The following is a 22,738-nucleotide window of genomic DNA, read 5'->3' as shown; positions in this document are numbered from 1 at the left end:
TAAATCGCACTTAAATTAAAATAATGATTTGAATAATTGTGATTAAGCTTATAAATAATTGTGTACCTGGAATTGATTTGGAAAAATAAAGGGGGAAAAAAAAATCTAATTGAGGGAATGTACACTTCTTACACTTACATTTGTCCAATGTTTAAAAAGAGAAAATCATTAAGACAGACTTAGGCACAAAATATTTTATTGCGCTATTTATACATACAGAAAAAAAAAACAAGAAAAACAAAAAGTGGAATGGTTTACAACACTAGAGTTCAGTTTGAAGCTTGTAAACATAACCCAGGGAAATCATACATATACTACAAAATTATTACAGTATACATCTCTGGAGAGATACAACTTAAATAAGAAAGAGAAATATTTTTCCACTTATAATAAAGCATATTGCTGCCAATGTAGTTTTGATTCAGAATTACACATAACCAGGAAATTAAAAATCACTGTACAAAAGAACTATTTAGAAAACAAACATACATAGAAGAATAAGACATAAATATCAAATTTCATTATTTTATTTTTTCAAGGGGGACCAAATAGACAAAGTTATTTTTTTTTAAATAAATGCCATTGAAATAATGTGCAACACTCCCCCTTAGGTGAAAATGTCATCAAATTGTTTACATAGATTTAAGTGCATCTCAGGTTGGTGTAAGTGCATTTTGGCACTATTACTGATCAGGCTTATTAAAAATGAATGCATTAGATGACACATAACAGTGGAAGTTTCCAAGAAGCGCTGTTTTTCTCTCTTCTTTTGGTTTAATTTCTGCTATAACACCTCCAAAATGTTCTTCAGTAATTGTTCCTCATCTTTTATGACTGCTGATCAATCTGTCATTGCCTCTCCTCAATCAGGAATGGCATATAAACCAATAAAAAATAAATAAACCTTATCTACATGTTAAAATTCAAGTATGTAACAAAACGATAAACCTGATTTTGTTCCCCTCAGTGGCACTGTAGTACTAAATACCATAACCAATGACGAGGAAAATTATTCCTTTGGACTTAAAACTGAATTTTATATTAACATAAGTTCCTTTTTTTAATATTTCACAAATTCTCCCCTTTTTTACACACATACAAACACCATCAAGTAGACCGATATATTGATTGGCACTTCACATCTGTATCACCCCCAAGACACCAATCAATTGAGGAAAAACACCCCAAAACAACAGAGTAGACTAAACAATAGATGTATTGTTTATGAGTAGAATCGCAGCATTGCACATTTGTTTGACCCAAATCCTATTTTGTGCTTGGGCTACTTTTCAAGGTAGCAAAATTTATGCACGGCTGCAATATTAAAAGCGGGCTATACTGAAGCAGGTGCACGGAAATGTTTCTTTCCCTTAGCATAAGTTGTCAATTTGGTCAAGCACCTCAAATGCACATGTACGCCGTATACGCTATACAAAGCAAATTAAGTCAAGACGACACAAAATGAGCTAACAAACACCGAGTATGTGCCGTGTTTGCGATTGATTATATATATATATATATAATGTGTTTTATACATTATAAACTGTATACTCATACTGCTAAAACTGATAAAACAGTACAAGGTAGTTTGGTAGTATGCCGTTGTGTAAACACCCACAAAGAAACTATGACGTGCCCTTATTATTCCAGTCTTATCAGTTCAAGTATTAATTAAAAATTTTCTAATTGTGATGGCCATGTTGGCATTTCACGGGAAGCTACTGAGCAGTGTTCTCCCATGTTTGGGGGTCAGTTGATGCTTTGACCTTTATTGAGCACGGGCTCATTTATAGAATGTAGTATTGCAAGATCGACATCAATAGGCGACTAAGGCTTATGCTTATTGGGCAGGGCAGTGGGTCCACAGTCATACGAAATTAATGCATGCAGGTATAGTTGCTCACATACAGGTCTTAATGAAATTCAGTAGTCCATCCCCTCATCACTTTCATACCAGTCTGAAGGAGCATCAGTCCCAAAGTAACGGTCCCCAAAATTACCTGCAAAACAATTTCTTATGATTATGATATACTGTGTGCCCTTTTTTAGTTTTTGTTAAAGGAGCAGTTAAGGCAAAAATGAAAAAATTAGCCATGCAAGACCCAAATGAGTTTGTTTCTTTATTTAAACAGAATTGGAGAAATTTAGTATTGAAACATTTGCTGACAAAAGGATGTTCTGCAGTGAATGGGTGCCATTAAAATTAGGGTTTAAAAAGATTACAAAAACATCATAATAATGCACAAAAATTCACATCATCAATTTTAACTTCGTACCTTTGCTTCCAGGTAAAACACAAGTCATAACACTGATTTATAATATATGTTGGGGGATATGAGAGGAAAACAGGGAATGGACTTTTTATATATATATATATATATATATATATATATATATATATATATATTATAATTATTGTGATGTTTTTTATCATCTCCCATTTTGACGGCACCCATTCACTGCAGGGTATCCACTGGTAAGCAAGTGATGTAAACATTTCTCAAAATCTAGTCCGATAAGAAGTAATTTCATTTTAAATGATCTGAGGTTGAGTTAATTTTCCTTTTTTGTGTGAACTGTTCCTTTGATTAAACTGCTCTTACCAATCCCTGGAATGATGTGAAACTCATCGTTGACCTTCTTGTCTACGGCTGTAGTGATGATACGCACTTTGGGGAAGGCGTAGGCCACCGAGTGAACGCCCATCTCCGCCATAAGCAAAGAGAGCAGGAAGATCTTGTCCTCCTGGACGTCATGATCCTGGAACAGATGAGTTTGTGAATCACCCTGATTCAAACCTTGCTGAGCACTAACTAATGTAGTCAAGGTCTGGAAAAACATAGGTAAATGTAAAATAGAAAATATAAAGTATATCACAGAGATCGAATGTTTTTTTTTCAATGCAATGACATTTTTTGGAATGAGAAAAATGTAAGAAATAATAACACAGCATAAAGAGTTTAAACACCTGGAGGAACCATAAAGTGCAACATATCTATATATTTCCAAGTATCCATGCTGTTAATAGATAGAAGTACTCAAAGTCAGACAGACACCAATATCCTATGTGAACTTTGCTTCCAAAAAAGGGAGCAATTTGGTTAGGATTGTTTGTTTTTTATGCAAGAGAGGTCAAAGATCATGTACAACGTGATTATGTTGGGTGTTTGTTGAAACAGCTCTATGCAATGTGTGAAATCACATTACATATGCATAGTGAGAAATGTATATTTTTTTGATAGTTTACATGGATCCAAAATCTACTCCACACTTTCCAGGAAGTATAAAAATATCTGTGCACAATTGGTAAATTGACTTCAAAAGAAGTAAGACTTGTCTGCTGAGGTGACTTACAAGCAAGACTCTGACAGCCATGAGAGCTGCCGCTCCTGTAGACACAGTGCTGTCCATCAAGATAACGTAGTCCTCACTGATGTCCTTGGGCAGACGAAGGTAATGGAGCTGAGGATGAAATTAGACCGTAATAAGACCAATTTCTAGACTAGGCAATGATTTATGTGACATTACTGTGCAAAAAACACTTTTAAAGCAGAAACAGACATAAACAACCTTAAGGACATCTAAGGAACTTTGAGGTAAATGAAATGCAAATGAAAAACCCTACATACACACACATATATATATGTGTGTGTGTGTGTGTATATAGAATAGAATATTCTAGAATTTAGAATAATCATAAAATTTATATAATAAATTATACATAGTGCAAATAAATAAATGTTACTGTATAACCATTTCATCCAAAACTGTTTACATAAAAAAAAAAAATAATAATAATAATTTAATGCAGGGTCTTTCAGGATTTTTTTTTGTGACGCAAACAATAAATGTAATAATTTTTTGTTTAGCTCTGATCCATTTCACTGATACAGACAGTCTGAACTCATTTCTGTAAATTAACAGAACTTTTATTTTATACCACCAATGAATCAGTACAAAATATCAGAAATATTTTAACACCAAGCCATAAAAAAAATGTAATATTAATAAAAACTAATTAATGATAAACAACTAAACTGCTGAACTTAAACCTGAAAATACACAACAAAAAGCTAATAAATTCTATAACACAACTAAACATACATTTACATTTACATTTAGTCATTTAGCAGACGCCTTTATCCAAAGCGACGTACAAATGAGGTAGGCATATAGAAGCAAATTAATATCAGCAAAAGGGCAGTAGTGCATAAGTGCTCTGAGTGGGGTCTTGTCTTACCTACATACATAAAGTGAACGCACATCTAGAGGGAGCTGTTTGCAATACTCCAGAGTATTTTGAGTAGAGTTGTTGAGTGTATCATATTCATCAAAACACATGTTATATGTCAGGTGAGAAAAGGCCTAGATATAAAATCTGACAAAGCACAGCTTTGAAACAGGCCGTGAACTGACTGGTAGGCACAGAGTAAATCATACGTGCCGACTCACCAAGGCTGAAAACACAAGGTCACATGACAACACGGGACACTTTTGGATCAGAGCTTGTTTATAGACGTGTCTGTCAGTTGGATGGGTGAAGATGTGATACCTCAGGCTCTCCTGTGTCATGATTGGTCTGAATGAGGATCTTTCCCAGACGAATGTCCTTACAAACAGCCATCAAGGCCTGCTCCATGGTCTCTCCTGCCCGTAGAATGGACACACCAGTAATCTATCAAAAAAAAAAAAAAAAAAAAAAAAAAAAAAAAAAAAAAAAAAAGGAGCACAAGTGTAAAGTCCTGCCATACAGTTAACAGAGCTACCTATGAAAACGTGTTTGAGTTTTTTATTTTGTGATAGAAAATAAATAAATCAATTGTGAGATGTAAACTTCGAATTCAGAAAAAAACTTTTTTAGAATTAGAAGATGTAAACTTGGAATTAATGCATTTGTATCTTTTAATTCTCTTAGAATTGCGAGAAAAGAAGTCTCAGTGGTGAGATAAAAATACAATTGTGAGAAAAAAAAAAGATACAAATAAGGACTTATAAAAAAATAATTCTAAATTGTGATGAAAGTCTGCAAAAACTTATAAACATAAAATAATAAAAAAAATATATATATATATATATATATATATATATATATATATATATATTATGTTGTTAATACAGGCTTTCGTGGAAAGATAAATAATTTGACCAAGCATCTTTTTCTCAAAAGCATTTAACACATTTCAATAAACAAACCCTTTTTCCACTCAGCCTCTTCCCTTCATATACAGTTCCTTGAGGAGTTTCAACAGACACCGGCTAAAAAGAGAAGACGGAATTAGAATCAGTGATCGATTTTTAAAACGAGCACTATAATCTTGAATGAAGACTTGCTTCACTTCACACCATAAAAATTTAATTCGTCCATGGGGGCGCTGCCTGACACTTGTATGTATCACTGTATTATGACCAATAACCAGAGCTCGTAACGTCAAGTTTAAAAAAAAAAAAAAAAAAAAAAAAAAAAAATAGTTGGTCATTAATAGCGGTCCACTCACCTTCAGCGGCAGGAAGGACAGGGCGTGCTCTATGAGAAGCCTCATTAATCTCTTTGAATAGAAAATAAATTCATCTCGACTGGTTTCTTTATTCCTGAGGGCACAGGGGACAGAGTCAATAATACATAACAGAGATGATGTGTGTTTTGGAAGAGTGTATGATACTGCGTGCAGAACCCACTGTTCTGAGAGTTTAGATAAAGTGAGAAAACAATCCTTATTTTATTTTAATTACCTAATTACAAATCAGTGGCCCAAAAAGTACAAACACAACTCAAGCTGTTGCCAGCCTGCTGAAGCCCTACTCATTTTAATGGGCAATTAATCATTTTGCTGAAAATGTTTGCACTTTATTTAATTGTGGTATAGAGTACGCCTACACTGGAGTAACCCGAGGTGTATATCTAAAGGATACAGTTGTTATGATTCTTGAGTTAGAACCTAAGCTTTATATGCAGACTAATTTTAATGTTCTATAACAGAAATTGCGATAAACATAATTAGGTCCATATAATATGCGGGGCAAGCAGTACAGCACAAATTATTTTTATAAGCAAGTCCTTTTAATGAGTCAATCAAAAAGATTAATTAAAATATTGAATCAGTCAGATGAAACTTTAACTGATTAAACCAAATCTGCCAGAGCGCTTACTGAATCAACATCTGACACATTTACATTTAGCTGCATATTCCTACTTTTGGTAAAATATATCACATCAAATGAATTTGTTTTGAAAAAAGTATCATTTATTAATAGATATATACCATCTACGTCAGTTTTATTTCTTTTTAATAATGCTATGTAATTTATTTCTTCATAATATAAAAGTATTAAAGTAAGTGTAATCTTTAAATGATGGTTTTCTTCTTTAAAATGCAATTAAAACACGCAGTATACCAATTGTTTAAAGAATTTTACTGTCAATTACGAGCATTTAAATGCATAATTTCTAAATAAAACCATAAATCACTTTTGCACAGTAGAGGTAGAAAATATGTAAAAATTTACAGTAAAAAAAAAAAAAAATATTAACAAGAAAAAAACAATAGTGTGTGTGGTAATTACTTAAGTATAGCAGCCATTACATCCAATGACCCTTCAGAAATCATTCTAATATGCTGATACTCCTTATTATCAGAATTGAAAACAGCTGCTTAATATTTTATTTTGAGCCGTTTAATTTTTTTAAAACACTAATAGTATGTGTGTGTGTGTGTGTGTGTGTGTGTGTGTGTAAATAACTTAAGTATCATACCTGATAATAGTGTGCATTCCTCTGACCTGCGGGGTGCTCTCCATGACACTCAGGGTCTTGGGTAAAGGCTGACCCTGATGGGCGGACGCCAGAGCTGATCTATACAGTACATGGATGAGAGACGTAAACATTCCACAAGTTGCACACAAAAGAAAACCAAAACCAAACTTTTTGTTAATGGAAAATAGACAAATATAATAATATTTGACTTTTTCCCAGTGCAAAAATGGATTGAAGAGCTGATGTGAGTTTGTAGTGTTATGGTAGCAGGTCAAGGTAGAGTCAAGGCCCATTCACTTCCAAGTCAGCATTTCCATTACGAAAACATTTTAAAATGAAACAAATCGCATAATTTACACAAACGTAACCACTTTCACCCCAAAAACAAACCTCCCTGACCAATAAGATCGAGCGGTTAATACTGTAGGTTTTTACATACAATAGTGCATAATCATCAGACTTGGTGTGAAGAGGCCTTTAAACCAGAAGTACACAGAAATAAGGGTTTTGCAACCAAAGATACGATGCATTAAATATGAAGCATTAAAGAAACAGTTCACCTAAATATTACAACTGCCATTTACTCACGCATTTCATTCCAAACACGTACGAGTTTTTCAGACCACAAAAACAAACAAACAAAAATGTTAAACAGGATTTTCCTGCTGATTTTTCACATTGTAAAAACCTCTTTTTGCATATCGCAGTCACACCTGAGGCAGAGTAAATGACAGCTCTAATAGTAGGGTTAACCATTTCTTTAAACAGTGAAATAATGTGATATTAAATAAAACCAATAAAAACTGTTTATTTATAATATTGTAAATGTGAAATCTAAGCATTTAATGCATGTGGGCTGCGAAATTTCGAACTTTTCAGTCCCACACAGAAAGACACAGCGCCCTAACCAGTGTGACGCGACAAGCACTTCGTTTACACCGAGCAAAAAAAACGTTGACATGGTGATAACCAATCAGAAGATATGTACAGGAATTGTCGACAAATCAGATTTCTACCTATGCAAAGCCACATAAGTAAAAACCACATGATGGACTAAATGTCTTGTCGCTTTTCACAGGCGATGCTGGTTAGGACACTGTGACGGACTGACAGTGTGAATGCTATTAGCTCACTCTGAAAGTTAAACAAAACACACCATTTTTGATCATCAAACAACAACAGTAGAAAAAAAAAAAAAAAAATACTACAAAAGCAGAAAGTGAAGGATTACAGAGGATGGATCCAAGAACACAACATAATAAAATGAAAAGAGAACAGAAAAATAGAAAGGCGAGAGGATGCAAGAATTTATCCTCACATATCCCAGCGGAGTTTCCTCTGAAGAAGGAATAAATGTTCATTGGGAGACAATGATGACGAGACGGAGAAAAGAGAGAGGGAGGGGGAGAAAAGAACACGACCTGATTAAAGTCTATACGGAACAGACGGACACATCACAGCCAAGATGAGCTCAGGTCTGGGTAGTATGTCAGTGGTTTTCAGCTGAGGTGCTGTTGCCAGTCTCAAATTATAAAATGACAACAGATGTCTCAATATTGAATTTCTCAATACTACATTATCGATAGTTTCACATCACCCGAAGAGCAAAACCACTAAAATAGGCCCCATCCCTGTGTTAGCAACAGAATCAGAATAACACAGTGGAGATGGAGACAAAAGGTACACAGTAAAGCTATCGCGTTTTTCGGCTCGCAAAGCTCATTTATAAATATATTCTTTGTCTTCACATTCGTGCAATTCATTCAGGTCCTTAATACAGTGTCCACTCATTTTAGCCAAAATAATAAAATCAAAACAAGCACTGCATTCCGAATAAATGAATCTTTTTACTCAGCAAGGACACATCAGATTGATCAAAGCAACACAACTGCTTTTATTATTGATAATGCACCAAATAAGAACACTTTCTGAAGGACACTGAAGACCGAGTAAGAACGGCTTTAGAAATAGAAATTACAAAAAAAAAAATAGGATATTAAAATAGAAAATATTTATTTTAAACTTCAATAATATTTTATACCATTACAGTTTTTTTGTGTTTGATCAAATAAATGCATCCTTGGCGAGCATAAGAGACTTTAGCATAAAAATCATATCAACCCCCAAACTTTTGAATGGTAGTATATTATATAGCAGCTTGTGACTTTGGACCAATGAGATTTCAGTGTTGGCAGGGCTGTACAACACTAAACGGTTGCATATTATGCTTTTTGTTTAGCGTAGACCATAGCCAGAACTACGCTATTCCTTTTGTCTCCATTTGCATCTCTGCAGGTTTGAGGAACAGAAAGGAAAGACTGAAGCACAGGTTTAAAGAATGAAGGAAAGAGAGATGGAAGGAAATGAGGGGAAAAGCAGCCATACCTCACTGTGATTTCACGCTGGGATGGTTAGAGCAATCGGTTGAGGGTTTAGCAAGTATTTCATTACAAACACACAGGGAGGAGAGGAATAAAAAAAAAGAAAAGAAAAAAAGACAAACTCATGAAATGAGATATTCACTCAGAAAAGCCATTCCAGACAGTCAGCCCTCACCCTCTCCATGGTATACTGGGAAAATATTTCATGGCATTATCAGCTACTGTATATTTAACCCGATACGATCACATTCTCATAGTTTTACACAGAATACATTCATGCTTCTCAACTTTACGCCACTAAAAAGAATGTTTCACGCTGATTTAAAAGTTCATCAGCGTCACTGTATGAAATCATGGGATTGTTTAGATACCACATACATAAACACTAAATTGCCCATTGCTAAATGAAATGTAATAAATAAATGGTAATGCATTTCTTATTAATTTATCAACAGTAATATGTACGTGCATATACATGCACCATTTGATAATATTTAATAACAAAGAAAATAATATAGACAGCTTTATGCATTGGTCAGGAATTATTTCAATAATTGAAACATTTTGTAATTGGCTGCTACCGTCATGTTAGCAAGTATAAGGTTTATCTATTTTCTTTCATAATTTTTTTTTTTTTTGAAAGAAAGAAAGAAAAGTCAATACCATCATTGCCATCACACACAATATTAAAAACCCACACAAAACAAAATTTTTAAAGTGCCCCTAATTGAATCACCATAAAAATAATAATAATAATAATAATAATAATAATAATAATAATACTGTAGATTTTTCAGTCAAAGTACTAACTGGGCCTAACACAGAAAATCTTTCAAATCGGACCTCTGTGATGAGAAACAGAATGCGGTCCTGTGGCTTTAAAGCATGATATCTTTTACACAAAAGCACATGGTTCATTAGTCCTAAAGATCATTCCTCACTGTGACTGATCGTGTAAAAAAAAAAAAAGAAAAGCATTTTCCACCTCAGGATAATTCATGATATTATTCAGCCTGCCAGGCACAGAAAATGACTACATTTCCAAGAGGCACTAAACCCTTTTTGTGGGACACATCTGTAAGCAATGCATGAATGTCACTCAGCAAACGTTCATTAGTGTTAACATCTTTGTCTTTCTAGTAATTACCTTGGTAGGCAACACGAAATCCAAACGGACTACGCATTTTCTTGTCTCCTGCTTTCTCAGCACTTTGTCTGAATCATTAGAGCATGTTATTTCGAACAAAAAGTGGATAATGTCAACCAACGGGCTAAAGGTTATTTAGAAGTAAATTCACAATCAGGCTGGACATTTTTAAGGTATGAAATGCCCACAGATTCAAACAATTCCCAATGGAAAAGCCATCATTTCAATCTCAATTTAATTTTTTGAATATTGTGCATTTGCAAATGAATATATAATACTGTAAATGAGAAGATGGACTACTGGCCTTGCCTTTTATTATTTGAACCAATGCAGATAATATTTATAACAAAATATCTCGTGTCACATATAGAGTATGACCACCAGAGGGCAAACTATACTTATACCATGGCATGGGCTTCATATGCACACGCATGCAACATTTGTGTGCGTATTAAGAGCATGTGGATCATCTAGCAGGGATACAGCATGCATGTTGGCCATTCTCAGCACTTCATTATGAACTGACCAACTAATCATTCTCACTCGGTGTCAGGTGAGAATGAGGAGACAGTTTCATCACACACCTTTTCCAGCTGACTGTGAACGTGCTGAACAATCAGATCCAAGGCTACGAAGTTTTCTCCACCTGGAGAAACAATGGAAGGTGACGAAAGCACATAGGTAATAAAGCAAGGTAAAAAAATCTGAATAAACTAGAAAGGTTTCAGAGCAAATTTTTACTACCGCTCCAGCATTAAGGGCTATTACAATTGTATAATTTTTACACAGAAATTAAGTTATCATGTATGTATTATGAATGTTATTTATACAGAAATGAAAAAAAAATCTAAGGCGAAATATTTTTAAATCCGTTAATGATATTTCTGAATATAAATGTTGCTTAACAACTGTAAAGACACACAGTCCAGCAGTTGTGACATTTTCCAACTTCACGTACCTCTTGGGACCACAATATCTGCAACCTGTACAGTGGGCTCAATGTACTGCTCAAACGCTGGCTTGACAAATTTGTTGTACTGTTTAATGACGCCTGCAATGTCACGCCCTCTATTCGTGATGTCCCTCTTCAGGCGCCTGACTAGCCGGATGTCTGAGTCTGTGTCTACAAACACCTTCATGTCTAGGAGCTGAAAAACACACAAAAACAGAAATACAATAAAACGTCAAAAAAACTGACAACAACTGACAACTGATAGATAAACAAGTGTACATTAGGATGCAAAAAAAAACCCAAATGTGACTCTGGACAACAAAACCAGGCATAAGTAGCATATATTAGGTATATTTGTAGCAATAGCCAAAAATACATTGTATGGGGCAAAATGATTTTCTTCTTTTATTCCAAAAATCATTAGGATATTAAATAAAGATCACATTCCATGAAGATATTTTGTAAGTTTCCTATCGTAAATATTTCAAACCTAATTTTCAATTAGTAATATGTATTATGTAACAACTTTAAAAAGAGATTTTCTCAATATTTAGATTTTGTTGCTCCCTCAGATTCCAGATTTTTAAATAGTTGCATCTCTGCCAAATAATGCCTTATTCTAACCAAGCACACATCAATGGCATGCTTATTTATTCACAAATAATTAGATAATTACAATGCTGAATGCAGCCAAGTCTCAAATCAAATATGCACTTTCGTTAGAGTTATGGGTGGTGTGCAACAATTTTAAAGTTTGAGGTCACAAAGATTTTGCCAAGGACCTATTAAATTGTGCAATAATAAAGACATTTCTAATGTAACAAACGATTTCTACTTAAAACAAATGCTATTCTTATGAACCTCAGGTAAAACTCAACTCAACATTGAACTCAAAATGTTTAAGTAGCAAATCAGCATATTAGAATGACTTTTCAGGAATCATGTAACACTGAAGACTGAAGTAATGATTCAGATGAAGATGAAATTCAAATTTGCCATTACGAGAATAAGTTACATTTTAAAACATTAAAACAGAAAATTAATACATAAAAATTTAATATTTAAGTTTTGCTGTTTTTACAGCATTTCATCTCATTTTTTCCTAATAAAAAAATACAAATATATATAATAAAATAATTATAAAATATATATAAAAAAGTAAATATAAAAATTATTAACCAAGCCCAAACTTCAATAAAGTAGTGTAGTTCTTCATCTAGAATTTGCTGCTTAACAACAATAGTTTTTAGAAAAAGAAAAACTTCAACAGAAGCGTATATCACTGATTTACAACCCTCATTATTCTCCAGCCCAAAGTGATGAAATCTTGCAGGGCAGACACAATCTGTCCAGGATCTACTACCATTTCTCCCTGACGGTTCCCGTTACTGCAAACACGTATCGGATCTTCCAACGGCGCGAACCGATAGGACATTTAAAAAAAGCTGCTCGGCAAAGGGAAGTCAGGATCAATCAAAGCAATGTAGTGCAACGCGACGCCAACTAGCCGAGATGTACCGCTGGTGCTGACACTGACTCTAAAAATGGATATCATTCAGTGGGCCGACATGATATGGCAAAGGCATTAAATTTCAGGGTAACGATAACCAATCCAACACCCTTAAACAGCAGTGCCAGCAGCCCTGCCAACACGACCAGGCATAACTTACAAGACTTTGTGTGCAAGCGTGCAAGAAACGCAGATGAATGGGGTGAAAGGTCAAGCGTATATCAAGTTTTAAAGAACGGGAAGCCATAGCTCATCCTTCCTGAAACGAAAACGGAGGTGAGCTGTCACGGTATTCACAAAGAAATGCAATGAGAAAGAGTGAAACTGAAAACCCTGAACCATTCATTAGCCCAGTGACGTCTACCGTTTGTTGAGTTTAATTCGTTCTGCAGCACATCTGCTGCACGCCGCTCATAAATCACGTCAGGATGAACTGCTTCGCCAATGCATACACAATAACTCCCATTTTAATTTGTATAGATTTCCGGACACCTCGCGCAGGGAAGAATCGAAAGCCGGCAATGGGAACCAGTCAATGCAGGCGTAGATAAACACTGCCTATTCACTTCCTGTGGCCGCTCCTCACCTTCACCATTAGAGAGAGAGAAGAATCAGTCATCTTCATTGTGTGAGCAAAACAACAGGATGCAGGAGGAAAAGAACAGGCTCCTATGGGACCAGGTTTTAAGAACAAGATTTTACGTATCTTTTCTTCATCCAGATATGTAGTTGTTCCCTTAAACGAAAGAACTAGAACTAGAACTCATTATCTATCTAACCGTTAATCAGTATTCATGTATATGAGAGATACAGAGAGGGAATCTCATCTCCGTGGTTGGGTTGTTGAAATGAGATCCATCACTCAGCAGCAGAGCCAAACCTAACTGTAAAATTTCCAGGATCATTTCACCCCAAATTCAACAGAATAAATAAGAACTTATAACTTAAACATAACGATAACGAAGCCTTCTTTCAAAAGTGAGATTTTTCATCATTTTAATATTATATTAACAAATGGGGTTAAAAAAGAAATTAATACTTTCATTCGGAAAGAATGCAATAAACCAATGTTATAAGATTTCCGTTTTCGACTCCGATAACAACCAAAACATTTCTTGAATACCAAATCAGCATGCTAGAATTATGCATCATGTGACATTGAAGACCGGAGTAACGGCTAATTAAAAAAATCAGCTTTGACATAATATAAAATACATTTATAAGTATATTCAAATATACGCAAGTTAGTTTAATTAGTAATATAATTTCACAGTGTTATTGCTTTATTGTATTTTTGATCAAATAAGCCTTGGCACGCATCATTTTAAAAACTTTTAAAACTATTTTAAAAACTTCTTTAAAATTTTCCAAAACAATAGATCTCATGACTGAAATAACACAGTAATTAAAACATCATACTCAGACAAATTTATTTATTTTTTAATCAGGCTAGGGAGGCACCAAATGTTTTGGCAACTGAAACTGTATAACCAAAAAGACTGGATAAATTATGCTAAAAGAAAGGGTGGCTGTTGCTGGGTGATGACTGAATTCGCAAAACGGCCTCTTAGTAAATAAACTGCAGACCGTTATGTTTTCTAAAACGCAGACGTTTTGTAGTCCATTTACACAGCACTGCACGAGTTTGCGGTCTATCTGCTTGTTAGCAAGGTTTTGAAGTCCAAGTCTGTGCTAAAACAGTGTTTCTCATCAGCTGCTAGGTAACATTTTCATGCATTCTTTTAAATAAAATAAGAAGTATTACTTACAATATTACTGATAATAAAAATAATTGCACACAATTGGGATTTGAATTGCTCAGTAAGGCTGCATTTAAAAAAACAAAACAAAAACATGCCTGGTTCAAGAAGGGGGTATTAAAAATGGCAAAAATGCTTTTCCTAAATTATTTATTATAAGTTAAATTGTGCTTTGTCGGTGTATGTATAAGTTTATTCAAAAAAATATTTAGTCTTAAGCAAATATTTGTACTTTTTTTTTTCATAATTGTTTTTATTTTCCTTTGAAAAGCTAGACAAAACAATAGAAAGCACATTTTGGATATTTCATTTATTCAATGGTGAAAAAAAATTGCGCTCTGTATTCGGCCTTCGGTGCAATGTTTATTTTCTTCGGCTTCAGCCAAGGATTTTAATTTTGCTACATCCCTAATAAAACCAACATCAAAAACCATCATGCAAACTTTCAATTTTACTTTTTAAATTTAAAAAATATATATATATATATATATATATATATATATATATATATATATATATATATATATATATATATATATATATATATATATATTTTTTTTTTTTTTTTTTTTTTTTTTTTTTTTTGTAAGATGTGACATAATATATAGGCTACTATCTTGTTTTTTGTTTTGTTTTTTTTCAATCTAGAAACAGTAGAGAACATCCATCTGGATTTCAGAAATGCATTTCTTCTTATTTTAAAGCTCAAGTTTATCAGACTGTACCTCTCATCTTATTGTCATTCAGCATCCATAACTAATCTCTGGGAATATAAAATAAACAATATTCCCTCCCTTCTCCTCCTATCATTGCAAAGCTATCTTTCTTTTCATTTGACCTTATCTTTAACACCTCCATTTTTCCCTCTCTGCTTTATGACTCCCATAATGCTCTTCTATATTTCAGGCTATGAAGCTTTCCATTATTCTTCCTCTCTTTTTATCTTTTACCGAAACCCCCTTGTGATATTAAAAACCGCAGTTAAAGGTGATAGCCGAGACTTTTATGTAATGTCCAGTGTGACAAGGCTTACCTTTAAAAGCTCCTTGTTGGCAAAAGCCAAGATGCCTTCAAATATCACAACGTTGGCCCCATAGACAGTTTTCTGAAAAGAGCGACAAAAACAGAGAACGGTAAAGAATCAGAGGAGAAAAAGTAAAAAAAAAAAGCATTAATGAAATAGTCAATTATTTTTCCTAGCATAAAGAATTAAATCTTTCTTTAAAATACACGAAATGCCTATTTTCCACTTCAACTATGATGTTAATAAACTGAGGCAGTGTAGGGAGAGAGAGGAAGTGTGTGGTGGTGCATTTCCTCCATGCTCCCTGCTTCAGAATGAGGGAAACCCTGATGGTGTCATGATCCCATTAAGACAGATGCACTACCACGAGGCCTCCCATCAATGGCCACTCATTCGGTATTGATCAGCAGCGAGAGTGGCCTGTGTACAGTCAGAGCCAGAGATCTCCCTTTATCGCTCATTAACATTTAAATACAGAGGAAAAACCTTCTGCACCTTCAATTTTAGGAAGACAATAAAAGCAGTGCAGCTCCTAAAGAATCATAAAGACCATGTCTAAAGTAACCGTAGTTAACGCCACTGCTTTATTTCAGACATGAAATTGCAAATTGCCTATAAAGAATAAAAGCAACCATGAAAATTGCTCTCGGTTAACAATGCAAGAGCGTAATTTGACAGCTTCATAGCGTTGAGTTAAATGAAATATATAGAGATAATAACTCCATAATAATAAGGTTAGGAAAGCAAACTAACATTAATTCACAGTAAAAAAAGAAAAAAGTTTTAAAATTCACAATTTTTCAATTATATTAAATGGTAATCCGATTGTTATGTTTTTGTCCCATGTTGTGTCACAGTCTATTTAATTAAATAAAAAAACATTACAGGTCATTACTAGAACATACACCATAATTACATTGACACTGCTGCATCACATTTAAAGCTAAAGTAGGTTACACTTTATTTTACAGTCACCTTATTAAAGTGTAAAGTAAAAAGGAATTTTTATTAACAACATGTACTTACCATAGAGTTAGTTGAATATTATTATGAATAATTTACTGTTATTACACGAGTATTATTGTTATTGCATAAATACAATTGCTACATCAGTACACGTAAGATCTAGCAAGGATATTATAAAAAAAAAGTCCTTTTTAAATAGTTTTTTCGTATTCAGATTTTTTACAATGTGTGTGATTTTCAGACTCAAAAAAAGTAATACAAAAAAAATTATTATAAAAATATATGACAACTTTAAATAAACTGTTTGTAGGTTTACTTCCCCTGAGGCGCAAAGTTTTTAGCATCCAAATTATTTTTATAGTTTTATTAGGTAAAGCTAGGGATGCAGAAACGACTTTATTCTGGAGGTGAAAACAAGGTAGTAGGCCATCTTTACAGTCTCATGCATACAAAGCAGACGATCACACATATGGCTTACCCACTCCTTGCGACGACTGTGACTGGTAAAGTCATACACTGGCACTTTGATGCTTTTGCCCTTTTTCAGTTTTCTTAACACAGTTACCAGCAGCTCAAAATCGAAGGCGTCAGGATGATCAAAGTTGTACTCGTTTTTTGCCGCCAACTCCTGTTCCTCTTTACTCAAAACCTGCAAGAAAGGAAGAAAAGACAGTTGGAACAAGTTTACAGTAAAGATTACACTTTTTCAGTGGAGCTTGACAATGAGAGAGGTACTATTCAATGAAAGTGCCCTGCAGACTTCCCACAATAGAGAGAAACAGATTGACTGATTGAACCACTTAATTAGACCACTAATAAGCTGGAGGATGTGCCATTAAATTAAATAAGGATTGATGAGTACATCCCACGGGGGTTTCAGCTCATCCAAGAGGGGCAAGAGAAAATGATGATGATTAATGCTTCAATGGTTTCAACACATGAAGAAGTTCCATTTGAAGTACTTTAATGGTACAGCGGTCTGCAAATGCAACTAGGAGCAATAACGCCACCGACGAAACAAGTCATCGGATTTGGAGTGAAATTCCTCACTTAAAAGGGCAGGAAGTTCAAAGCAGATGTACTCAGACTGCGTCTTCTTTAACTCAGTTTTGAAGTACCTTGTAGAAAGAGTCCATAGAGAGCAGAACAACCCATGGAACATCAAGAGCCTCTATGATCTTATTGGCCACAGTGGTTTTCCCAGAAGCACTTCCTCCACACAGACCTGCAGGACACAATGCACGAGAAGTCAATATTTGCAAACTTCTATGCGTTACAACAATCAGTATCACTGCCACGTTAAAGGTATAGTTCACCCAAAAATTAAAATACATAATTTACTCACCATCAAGTAGTTCCGAAACCTGTATGAATTCTGAAGATATATATTTTGAAGAAAGTTTGTAACAGGGCTGTTACGTATTAAAAAAATACCATGGAAGTCAGTAGGGATCCAAAACAGCTACTTGAGGGTGAGTCAATGATGACAGCTTTCGTTTGGGTGAACCATTCCTTTACGGTTACATTTGAAAGGTTAAGAAATGTAAACATGAGATTATTACGGTTTAAAAAAATAATATAATAATCATGTAACAAAGTACCAGAATCTGTTTAATCAGAAAAGACCTACAAAAAGCATTGGAAAATTGGAACTATACAATGTATTGAGACAGACAGACATAAATAGCATAAACTTTTTAAATTTTATCAAGGTCAAATTTCATTTAAAAAAATGGCAGTGCCCAAAAAAAAAAACCCCAAAAACATATGGTTATAGATTCTTTGCAATTTAAAATATTACTCCAGAGCCTTACTCAAAATATTACAATATAATATTATAATAAAGCCCTAAAAATAATAAGTGATATATACAAAAATAAAAAGTCTGCTCATCAGACAAAAAAAAACTGATCTGCCATCAACTGTAAAGCCAGTCAACATTACGCTGACCACTACATTTTCAGATGCTAAAGTTTCTGTGAGTATCAGATAGGTCTCCATAGAGAAAGCACCATATAAAATAAGATATAGCACCAGCGGGAACAACAAAAAGCTTCTTGTTGTTATATGGACTAAAGTTACTTAACACTGCTTCAGTGTTGTTACGTCCTCCCTGTTCCTCTGACCTTTGTTAAAGGAAGATCATTCCACTTGGGTGGATTTATTAGTTTCTCTCTGACTGAGCGAGCTGGGGCGACAGCCACACCACACTTTTTTTTTCTTTTTTATAGGAATAATTGACTGGAGCACATCCAAGTGTGAAATTGTAACCCATACGACAGGCTCTTTGTGAGTAATGGATTGCATACTAATGACCTCAGAGCTCAGTTCACACACACGACAAAAGCATTCGGCATTCAATATAAAAAGTTTCACAAAAGATTTACACCTCACCTTAAAATATATAAATTACTGTCCAAAGTTTTTGGGTTTTTTCCAAAAAATTTATACTACACTTTGTTTAGCAGGTATACAATAAATTAAACAAAAGGGACATTAATGTTACAAAGTACTTCTAATTTAGAAACCAAATACTTTCTAATCATAAAAAAAATCTATATTTCCACAAAAATAGCAGTAAATGTTTTTAATATTTATTATACAAATGCACAGTATTATAAGTACATTAGAATGATTTATAAACAATATTTTTGACTAATAATGAAGACTGGAGTTTTTTAATTTAGCTTTGTCATCACATAAATAAATTTTTAAATACATAAAATGTTGCAATAAAAAGTTATTCTACATTGTAATAATGTTCCACTAATATTAGTTTTTTTTAATTAACGACAGTGACAATTAACATCATAAGAGACTACTTATTTCAAATAGTTTTAAATAAAATGCTACTGATTTAGAGAAAGCAATGCCAATATTCTGCAAAAAAATATATAATAAAATAATTTATTCTGTATTAGTCTTTTTTATACTCATAAAGCTGTTTTATTCAATTACTGTCTAATTACTGTCTAATCATTTAGTCACTTATAAGTGTAATAAAGCATCAACCCGATATAAAACCTTAATTATACCCATTTACTTTATAAACATCTTACTGTGCATTGTTTAAATAAGATGTTATCAAATGCACCGCACTTTACATAAGACTTGTAGTGATCTAAGAGAAGGCATGCATGTGCGTCTTACCTATTACAAAAGCTTCTTTAAATGTTGTCCCAGTAACATTGTACCAGGGTGGACGTCCTGCAGTGTAGATTGTCCTCTTATTTGTCCTCAGAAGTGGAGGCTCCGTTTTGCTTTGGCTGGTGGTCCGTTTCCGTGGGGACAGCGAAGGGGTCAGGGGACACCTGTGTCTCATGAGGCCATCGAGAGAATCCTCGCCACTACCGCAAAAATGAAGAAATGTATGTTAAACACAATATTCGCTTAAAGGGCCAGAACGTGCGAACATTTTTGAACGTCACACAAGCTCAATTAACAATCGCCAATAACTTATCATTAACAAAAGGTGAGCGTGAGTGTCCATGCTGCCATCAGACATGCCTTTGAAATCACGAACAGCCCCATCTGACCCGAGCAACGCTACTACACGCTGTTTCATAGAGAGCTTGAGGGAATCTGGATCTTTACGATGCCCTCAGAAAGAGCTGCTCACATGACGCTTTCTGTTAGTGTGGTAGAGGGACTGAGACCTTTCTTGCATCCCGTCCAGGAAGCCACACATCTGCTCGGTCAAACCTGGAGCCTCATTTGAGTAAGGCTCTCATCACATGGACAGACACTGGACGCTCACTGACGCTAATGAATCATCAATGTGAAGTACAGTCCATTACACAATGGCAGCGCTGAAAAGGTCAGGATGTTTGCTTTGACTCACAGACCAGGCTTACACGGATTAAGCGCAGTTCACATGAAACTCAACTGTCGGCAGTGTGATGCGTTGCACACATTTTGCTGATTCTTTAGATTTTTCTTAAAGGAATATGAGAACATTTGTGAAACAGTAATGGCAATATGTATTTTTCCTTATAGACCACTGACTTGAAGTTTGAAGTAATTATGACTTTTAAATGTTTCTTATGCCCATCAAGGCTGCATTTATTTGACAAAAAAGTCATATTGTGAAATATTATTATAGATTACAATAACTGCTTTCAATGTAATACATTTTTTCTTGTGATGGCAAAGCAGATTTTTTTATTTTAGCATTACTCCAGTCTTCATTGTCATAATTGTCACATTGCTGTAATACGATGATTTTAGTGTTTAAGATAAATTTTATTAATTAAATCATATATATATAAACATACTTGGTAATAAAGCTCTTGTCATATATATATATATATATATATATATATATATATATATATATATATATATATATATATATATATATAAAATGTATACAAATAATATTAAAAAAGTTAATAGCGCACCTATAAATAATTGATAACAACTGAACACCAAATCAGCATATTAGAACGATTAGTGAATTAAAATTCAGCCTTGACATCACAGGATTAAATTTGCTACATTTCTACTTAAATATTACTGTATTTTTAATCAAATAAATGCAGCATTAGAGAACATAAGAAATCAACTTTTAAAATCTTGAATCCAAACTTTTATCATATAGTGTAGTGTATAAGATATTTGTCACACACACACAGACACACACATACACTTAAACCTTTGCTCAATTACGCTTAATATAAACACAACAGAACTTTTTTTGCTTTTTGACAATATTTTGACAACATGTACTATCAGCATTATTATTAGCCTATATATATATGATCTAGAAATGTCTTTAAATGTAACATTAACTGCGATACAGTCCCTGATCATATTCCTTCTCCATTGACTTGAGCGGCAGATGTGCCACGCCAGCAGCCCCAGAAACACACGCGCGCCTGTTCTGCTCATTCTCTATGCTTTAGATCTTAACCACTCAAAATAAGACCAGCAGCAGCAGATAAACTGTGTAAACACTCGCGTCGATCGCTGAACTGTTCAACCCTATCAAACCGACACAGCCCTTTATTTATCAAGCGAGTCGCGTCCTAATCACACCAGCGCGTTAGCAGAGACAGACGGGAACTCGATCTACTGACCTGTCAGATCTAGACATCGATTGATCATCCTCTTCTCCTTCTTCTTTCTGTTGCACCTGAACATCACTTTGGCTTATTGTCATCGCCATGTTTGTGTGGGGCGCTAACGCGCGAAAACGCATGTCCGGAAGTGTATGTGCGTCACGTTTGCGGTGGCGCCTGGCGCGTAGTAAATGATGTTTGGTTGTGTGTTATTATATATATATATATATATATATATATATATATATATATATATATATATATATATATATATATATATATATATATATATATATATATATATATGTTATAAAATGCTAAATAGCTAAATATTAGTGTTATATGTTATATGTCATGACATGTTTCATGTCATATTTCATGATATTTCTATATAATATACTTAAAAAAATAATTAACTGAAGAAGGCAAAGTAACGTTTTTTTCCCATTTATAGATATACAGGTCTGTGTGTGTGTGTGTGTGTGTGTGTGTGTGTGTGTGTGTGTGTGTGTGTGTGCTAAATTCAGCTAATACTGCTCATTTCCAATAGGCTACAATTAGTCAGCAATTTGATTTGAAAGTAAAACATAAATTCTCTAGCCTTCTTTCCATTGTATTCAAGCTTACGCGTTTAAAGTGTGTTTCAAAAGCAATGCTTTGAGTGCACTGACTGGTCGCGTTAAGACGTCCTTTCTACATTTCCGTAGGCCAAAACGCCTCGAAACGAATAGAACTTGTCCTTTTTGTTTTGCAGACACGCGCACCCCTTTGCACTGCAGCCAGAAATGCGCAGCACTTGATTTGTTCCGAACACCGAGCAGACTCATTCATTCCCATCAGACTCAGACTTCATTCACGTAAAACACGCGCTGCCGCCTTTTACCAAATCTACTACGGCGAAGGATTCATTTATAAATATTAATTACGTCCCGGTGACGTTGCTCGGTAGCTGTCCAATGGCGAACGACTCTCTTTAGAATATTACGCGTATAATGATGACGTAGCGTCCTTAAGCCCGCCTTTAGCTCATAAATATTAACAACCAAGCCTTCGCCATAGTAAGATTCTTAAACGAGTTGACCGGACTGCTGAATCTTCTGCACCAGATCCATCCGATCTCACCCACAGCCAAGTTTGCCGACTCCGCATACAGCTTCGGATTACTGACTGCAAGCTTGTTTTCTCCG

General features: G+C 34.4%; 1 protein-coding gene across 2 annotated transcripts; it reads right to left on the bottom strand.

The window, feature by feature from the left end:
* Nucleotides 1–179: 179 nt before the first annotated feature.
* On the bottom strand, nucleotides 180–21,691 carry si:ch211-243j20.2 (uridine-cytidine kinase-like 1). 2 transcript variants are annotated; one of them, XM_043219782.1, is made up of 15 exons: nucleotides 21,570–21,691; nucleotides 19,642–19,838; nucleotides 17,610–17,716; nucleotides 16,970–17,140; nucleotides 15,535–15,606; nucleotides 11,238–11,427; nucleotides 10,864–10,925; nucleotides 9,137–9,153; nucleotides 6,752–6,850; nucleotides 5,496–5,589; nucleotides 5,194–5,256; nucleotides 4,553–4,675; nucleotides 3,355–3,462; nucleotides 2,604–2,760; nucleotides 180–2,000 (listed from the first exon to the last, which is right to left on the bottom strand). In XM_043219782.1, the coding sequence occupies exons 1-15, from the start codon at nucleotides 21,689–21,691 to the stop codon at nucleotides 1,924–1,926; spliced, it is 1,659 nt and encodes a 552-aa protein (XP_043075717.1). In that variant the 3' UTR covers nucleotides 180–1,923. The 2 variants fall into 2 exon arrangements, with proteins under 2 accessions (XP_043075717.1, XP_043075716.1); XM_043219781.1 differs by lacking the exon at nucleotides 9,137–9,153 and adding an exon at nucleotides 8,070–8,089.
* Nucleotides 21,692–22,738: the final 1,047 nt, after the last annotated feature.

The sequence above is a fragment of the Puntigrus tetrazona genome, chromosome 20 (assembly GCF_018831695.1).
Source record: "Puntigrus tetrazona isolate hp1 chromosome 20, ASM1883169v1, whole genome shotgun sequence".
Lineage (NCBI taxonomy): Eukaryota > Metazoa > Chordata > Actinopteri > Cypriniformes > Cyprinidae > Puntigrus > Puntigrus tetrazona.
This window is presented reverse-complemented; position numbering and strand designations above follow the sequence as displayed.